Genomic DNA, 7,614 nt, shown 5'->3' on the forward strand with positions numbered 1-7,614 from the left:
TCTTTTCATGGTGATATCCTCACTTCTTTTCTAAGCCTCCTTTGATCTACATCAACCTCCTCACTTTGCAGGCTACAGATGGAGTAAATATGTGTCGCGGTTACTCTCCATACGGCTTTAGCCCTTAACTCCAGATTAGCTGAAAAGGGCAGCAGCACTTGCTTTTGGATATCAGAAGACATGGGGGAACAGAGGCAAGTGTTTTTGTGCTTCATTTTTTGAAGAGGGGGAGGCTGTTGGAGTGTGGGATAAGAGGGGGGTTTCTGTAATAGATACTTATTTTACTGCCCTCAAGCCCTCAAACAAAGTCCCCCTCTGAAGAGATTATAACCCAGGGAGGGCACATTAACTCTAATCCCATGCTTTGAGGCCTAGCTCCCCAATACTAACCCCCTGTCCCACTGTCTAGATCCCCCCCCCTCACTGCTGGAGGGGCTACCTTGTATCTGGCCCATGTGTGAGGAGAGCCCGTGGCTACACATTAGGGGGGTTGGGATGGGGGGGGGGGGGGGGTAGTGTTTCAATAGCACGCTGGTTCTAATGAAAAGCATTGAGGGGTGCATACTGCTGTGTAACTGATTCCTCTCTCTGAGGAGATTAGGAGACACATTGTTGGTTTGGTTGCTCATTTCCATGAGGGCACTGCCTCCCACCAGCGCCTGCTTTCATTGTTATAAGGGTTGAAACACAGAGAACCAGTGCCCCCGGCTTCCTTGTAGCCTTTGTTTTACAAATGGGCAGAAATGTAGATGTCACGTCACAGATGCCCCACAAGCTCATTAGATGCTGGCTGTGAACTTAAGTTTGTTACATTTTAGGAGTTGCTTTCTTCCCTACCTGCATTCATAACTCTTTAACAAAACAAGCATATGTACATGGCACCACGAGTAGCAGTGGAATTATTTGCCACAGTGTGCATTAGCAATACGTTTAATCCCTCTCTTATTGTGGAAGGTTATTTTCCAGTAATAATAATTGGAAACCTTGCAGCATGTTGAAAAAAAGTACTCCCATGTCACGTTCCGCTGTAGCTACTGTAATATAGTAGTAGATACTATATGTCTGTCTGTGGGAGTTCACTTAACCAATTTTTCTATAATATGTCATTCAGTGTCTACAGTGCTATTTCTGACTTCAATTAATGAATTATGTACTCTCCTGGGCAGCAGGGCATGTTGACTTGCAGATGTGTGTTGGGGGCCACCTGGACCAACATACCATGCTGAGTCCCCCTGTCACTGGGGAGGTGAGGCAGGGCGTTGCCAGTTAACAGCTAACGAGCTGCTCTGGCACAGCAAGCCTGCCGGGGAACTACACTTGCTGGGCAGGCTGGGGGTCCTAGGGGCCCAGTGAGGCCCCACAGGGGTGGTGGTGGTGGAGCGGGCCAGTGTCCTCCAACGTCCAACGCAGCAGGTCGCTCTGGATAAGAGCGTCTGCTAAATGACTTAAATGTAAATGTAAATGCAGAGGGCCCAACCAGCTCCACCAGCAGTCATTCAGTCCCCCAGCTGTTGGCCTGTCCGTCACAGCCTAACGAACACGGCCTGTCCCTCACCCAGCAGAGGGCCGTCAATCAGAGCATACCCAGGGGGGAGCAGAGGGGCGGGACACCAGCCTACCGCCGAGACATTAACAAAGACATACTTACATTTGCAAGCGGTTTCAGCGACACTTCTCTATAAAAAGAATGATAGAGTGTAGCTGATAAGAGTAATGACAAAGGACAAAGAGGTAGGAGGGATGAGGGTCTGGAGGGAGGGGAGGGGTTGATAGCTGAGGAGTGGGTGGGAGAGCTTGATAAAATGTACACTTTTCTTACATTTCTCCATTTGGGGTTGTGTCCCTCTAAATCACATGACCTGGGAAGAATGGGATTTGTTATATGAGGATTTTTCCATGTCATGAGTTTACATTCACTTAATTTCCTGGAAATGGAACGGAATGTTAAGGGAATGAGCAGGTTGATACATTGACTTGTTTCACTGAGTCAGATTTAAAGAGGTAGTGTATCTTGCCTCCTATGTTTATGTTACATTAGTAGTGATTAGTTCTGTATTTGGGTCAATTATATTCAAATAAGCATTTTAGAAATGCATTCCATTCCCTCTTTATGCCAAATATCCAGATTTACTCTCTGCTTACCACTTTCCCTCTCTGTTAGGAAAAGTACAGGTATCTGGTTGTGTTTTTTTTTTAACGAACGAGGACTAGGTGTTGAATACTCTGTAGATTCCCTTTAAGCTTTTGTTGTGTTGTTCGCACCTTCTCGTGAGCTATTCTATTGACATGCCTTACTTAGGCCTTTTGTTGTGTCAGCTCAGCGGCAGGTGATGACCAGTAATTGAAGTCACACCTAAGCCCATTGTTGTTAGTAGCTCATTAAGGACTCACGCTGTTGTCATGACCCTGGATCTTCTCATCAATCAGAGGCCCACTGTTAGACTATAGGGGGGGGCACAGATATAGAATACAGTATGAGAATGGGAAATTAAAAGCATAATTGAGAGTTCCACTAGAGAAAGGGGGCTTGAAATGTTGTCCTGCATGGCTCTTCTCCTGGACTTAATCAGAGACCCACGGTTAATTGGCACAGTTATATAGGATACTGTATGTACGAAAGTGGGAAATGAAAGGCATCATTGAGGCTTCCAGTCGATTCCATCTATGATGGACTAAAGTGGGCCTGCTTGTCTTGTCTAAAAGGGAGTTTTCCCGGAGGAAACTTTTCCATTCACCTTAAGACCAGCCAAGTCGTGCATGTGCTGGCCATATAACACTCACAAGACACTATCATTCATTTTATCTTGTATACTGAATCTCACAGGGAACTGAGGACAGTCCTCCTCCATTTGGCCACTCTTCTGGGCAAACGAGGGACATCCTGAGAGCAAACAGTACATATGCAACCTGTCAGAACAAGACCAACACCTGCATTGTCGCCGACATGCGAAAGAGGAAAAGAATTGAAAGGACAGTCTACAAAGTCTACAAGTCAGACAAAAGCAATTGCCCTGAGCTGTTTGTGTTTGAAGACATACTGATGGCATTATTTAAGCCTTTGACTCATTGCTCTCCAGTCAACTCATTGTACCAGTTGAACAAATTTGCTCTAGGCCTGAGGGACCTCGCCCAAATACCCCCTCTCCCCTGTATTTCTTCCCATTGTTTATCCCTTTCCATCTACCTAATGCCACACACACACACACACACACACACACACACACACACACACACACACACACACACACACACACACACACACACACACACACACACACACACACACACACACACACAGACAGACAGACAGAAACAAACCATCTGTGGAATAGGCCTTTTGAATAACCTCAATGTTCAGCATAATGTGAACATTTAAATCAAGATGATTTACTTCATGAATTCTGCTAATAACAGGTGAATAGCAGATGCTAGTCTTCTGTTATAAATGTATCTTACTTCAATAACATTATTTTTTTAAACAAATAGATAATACTATAATAATAAGCTATGCGTTGTTATATGTGTATATATATATATATATGTTTTTTTTTTTACACCTTTATGCAAACATGGCTAAATGTTATTCTCTGACATGTTGATACTTATATTTAACAATTCACCCTTTTAGAAATGAACCAGAAATACCTATAGTGCGCACACATTCTGTAAAAACGTATCCTTTAACTGATGTCCTTTTGGAGAACATGAAAGGACAGAGTGGAATAAGAACCCTTCTTCTTCTCGTATCTTCTCGTATCTTTAACAACCATTCGACCTTCCCACATCACCATTTGTTATCTCATAATTATCATATACATTAGTCAACACCTGTTTCACTTAACCACTTTTAATTAGCCCCGTTGAAACGACATGCTGAAGCCACAACAAAACTCTCCGACATGCAAAGGGAAGTCTGTTATGGTTCAATCACAATAAATTAACAAAAACAGTTCTGAGGCAGGTAAACCCATTGACCAATTGGCACCCAAAGATTAAGCCTACATTTGTTAATTAGGAATAGTAAATCAAGTAAATTGGTATCTAACTAAATATGTGAGATGTTTTCCGATTTTATATTAATTTACTAGTTTAAGATAGACTTGTGGAATATCTGCATTAAAGCCTACATATGTTTCGTTTCAGATGTTGAGGGACATTTAGTATAGGCTACACAAATCCATAGCTTAATTCAAGTTACAAATATTAGATGAAACCTCAGACAAATCCAAATAACAATATATTAAAGGCATTACAGTTTCAGTCAATGGTCATGGAAAGAAACCTGAAAATCTGTTAACATCATTAGACTAATTCAGTTGGCTGGGCAACTAATTAAATTCACAGCTATATGTTCATAAGTCAATTTCCAACAGAGGTCTGATCGTCAGACAAGATAGGCTACAGGTTTGCCAAGATAGGTCTGCCTGGTGTTAATCTTATTCAAGTAATTGTATTTATTTATTTTATTATCAAATTTGATGGGAAACTTGAGTTTGAGTTTAAAAGAGTTTCATTCTTTTTTGGAAAATGTGTTTATTCTTTTCCTGTAAAACACTTAATTTTTTGGGATTTTTTAAAATGTTGGGGTAAGTAAAGGTGAAATGATTACGATTTGTTGGGCGTTAAATAAAAGGTGGAATTTTGGCTAATTTCAGGTGACCCATAAATTAATAGTTTGGAATTGTTCCATTATTAAGGTTCCCGATCATGTTGTGACAAAAAAATAGTAAGTCAATTATTAGAAATAGTTAGCTAGATCTCTATATCCTACGCATCAGAATAAAATTGTGAATTTCAAATTAGGTTTAATTATTCGTCTCTCACCATAGAAATGCTTGGTTCGAGATAAGTATCACGTAGGCTATTTAGCGCCTTTAAGAAACTGTTAAAAGGAACAGCGGAGTTCTCCTTTGATGGGATTTGGTCCGAGTGAAAGCGAGTCTTTTCAACCCGTCAGTCGCCGCGGCTAAGGAACGCCCATGACTGCACAGGGGTATATTAAAAGTTCGCGAGGGTGCACATACTGTCATTCAAAATCTGATAGTCAGGGACGTAAGGATGCCTGCGTCACAAATTGGATTTGGCAACTTCTTCGTTGAAAGAAACATCAACATGCTCCCTGGATATCAGATACCGGGTTTGGGATGTCAACCCAGGGTACGACAGCAACAAGCCCCTCATCTTGCTGCGATGACTGGGGTCCCTTTGACATATTCAGGACTACAGGGATACAACTTTATCCCCTATCCACACTACGGACACATTGCGCACATGGTAAGTTACTTGAGAATAGCCTATGCCTCTAATGGATAATTCATTACATTTTGTAATCTGAATACAACAGATACAACGTATAACTGCTTGATGCTTGCCTTTCTCGCCAATAATATGAAATGCGTAATTACGCACTTGACAAATCAGTGTGGTCGGTTATGCAGAAGTTTAAGCGTTGCAACTCTCCCTTGTGTTTTCAGAACAACTCCTTCGACCTGAAGACTGTCTCTCCGTATTATGAAGCGCTTCTCGTCCGAGGAGGGCCGTTCTACCCGCAATACCGACCAGGCGCAACTGATGACCCAAGCAGAGTCGCCAAGGTGGCTACCCGGGAAAGCACCAGCGCGCTCAAGGCCTGGTTGAACGAGCATCTCAAGAACCCATATCCTACAAAGGGCGAGAAGATCATGCTTGCCATCGTAACCAAGATGAGCCTCACGCAGGTGTCAACTTGGTTTGCCAACGCCAGGCGACGGCTGAAGAAGGAGAATAGGGTGAGCTGGGCGTTCAAGGGGCAATCTGACGAGGATGAGGGCGAAAGCGAAGAGGAGAAGAGTGATGTCACTCTGCAGAAAAGCGCTTTGGTTGATGAAGACGAAATAGATCTTCAAACCGTCGATGACAAGGTGGAGGATATTGGACATAGAGTGGACAACTCAACGCCAGAGTTGGTGGATGCACGCCTGGAGAAACAATCAAGCGATGACCATAGAGACAGCACGCGTGCTCACGGGGAAAATTATGTCGAAAAGAGTTACACCAAACGCACATCATCCCCATCTCGTCTAGGATGTAAGGACAACGCTGAGTGTCAAAAGCCCAAAATATGGTCTTTGGCAGAAACCGCGACCTCGGAAACGGTGAAAAAGCCCCACCAGGACAATGCGTGTCATCCCAGGAGCACTGAAATGGGCCAATTCTGGTCAGAATGGGCATCAAGGAATGGACTGTATATTCCCAGATATACTGCTCACGATATTCTTTAACGAAGCATTTACAGTTTTAAATTACCAAAAAACACATGTTTACATCTTTTGCACTTTAAAATGCCAAACTCCAGAGATTGGAACAGGCTTATTTTTTTTTATGTGGGAGCCTACACGCTTACTATGGAAAATGCTGGGCAGGCCTATATGTTGTTTGGCTTCTTGTAAGACCGAAGACTCTTACAGAGTTATGTTTTGTGTACATACGTGTAGATGTATTTGCATGAATAATCTGTACATTCTAATTTCATTTGTCTTATCATTAACATTTATTTTGGTAAAATAAAATCCCTCAAAATATGAAATGGAATTGTCATGTGTTGATCATTCACCAGTTCTTACTGTTTTTTTGGGGCAAGGTCTGGCAAGGCCACAATCAGATGTTTAATGTTTTATATTTAGCTTTCCAAACTTATTCTGGTAGTTTATTACGATTTTTATCCCAAAATATTGCTTAATACCTGACTGTAAAGATTTAACAGATCTGCTTGATATGCAAATTAAATATTTGTTATCTAAACCTCAATCAATGCAGGATAAATATTGTTGAATAACAACAAGGATGAAAATTAATCATGGCCCATGGTGACTTGTTCACTGACTGACATCATTCTTTAATCAGTTAAAATTATTTCAATTAATTAATAAAGTAATTGGTTATCTCATTGTTGGGCCATGCAGGGTGATAGTCACACTAACAATTTGATGGAACATAGCCCAAACAAGGAAACTGCATGGGGGTCGTTATCCAAATTCAGACAAGAGTTGAATAATACCGTTTCAAACCGGAACACAGTAGAACTGCAGATGAGCAGAAACAGATTGATCCTACAATGCAACTTGAAGAGTCCAAAAGGGGGAGCAGGCCTGCTAACCAAAACCAGTTCAGTTTTCTGCATCTCCAAACCTCCACATGGAGAGAGAGAGATTTTGTGTGTGTGTGTGTGTGTGTGTGTGTGTGTGTGTGTGTGTGTGTGTGTGTGTGTGTGTGTGTGTGTGTGTGTGTGTGTGTGTGTGTGTGTGTGTGTGTGTGTGTGTGTGTGTGTGTGTGTGTGTGTGTGTGTGTGTGTGTGTGTGTGTGTGTGGGAGAGAAATGGACATAATCAGACAACAGGAGATCATACCTACAGGATCTGATGGGTGAGAGTCAGTTAAGAGGGAGATGAGTGGGGGGTGAAAAACTAGAAAAACTTCCTTGCCAATCACCCAGGTTTCCATGCATGTAAACTGCACTTATCCGGGGATAATGAGAAAACACCTAAGAGGAAAGAAGCCTGAAATGCTCCCTGACACCCAGATTTCGAACGCTTAGCAGGACAGGAAAATGGTCCAATTCACGCACTTATCAAGAGAA

General features: G+C 42.3%; 1 protein-coding gene across 1 annotated transcript; it reads left to right on the top strand.

Moving 5' to 3' along the window:
* Window positions 1-5,051: 5,051 nt before the first annotated feature.
* Window positions 5,052-6,455, top strand: LOC115101685 (iroquois-class homeodomain protein IRX-1-like). The gene is made up of 2 exons (XM_029621151.2): window positions 5,052-5,274; window positions 5,475-6,455. The coding sequence occupies exons 1-2, from the start codon at window positions 5,059-5,061 to the stop codon at window positions 6,258-6,260; spliced, it is 1,002 nt and encodes a 333-aa protein (XP_029477011.1). The 5' UTR covers window positions 5,052-5,058; the 3' UTR covers window positions 6,261-6,455.
* Window positions 6,456-7,614: the final 1,159 nt, after the last annotated feature.

The sequence above is a fragment of the Oncorhynchus nerka genome, linkage group LG20 (genome assembly GCF_034236695.1).
Source record: "Oncorhynchus nerka isolate Pitt River linkage group LG20, Oner_Uvic_2.0, whole genome shotgun sequence".
Taxonomy (NCBI): domain Eukaryota; kingdom Metazoa; phylum Chordata; class Actinopteri; order Salmoniformes; family Salmonidae; genus Oncorhynchus; species Oncorhynchus nerka.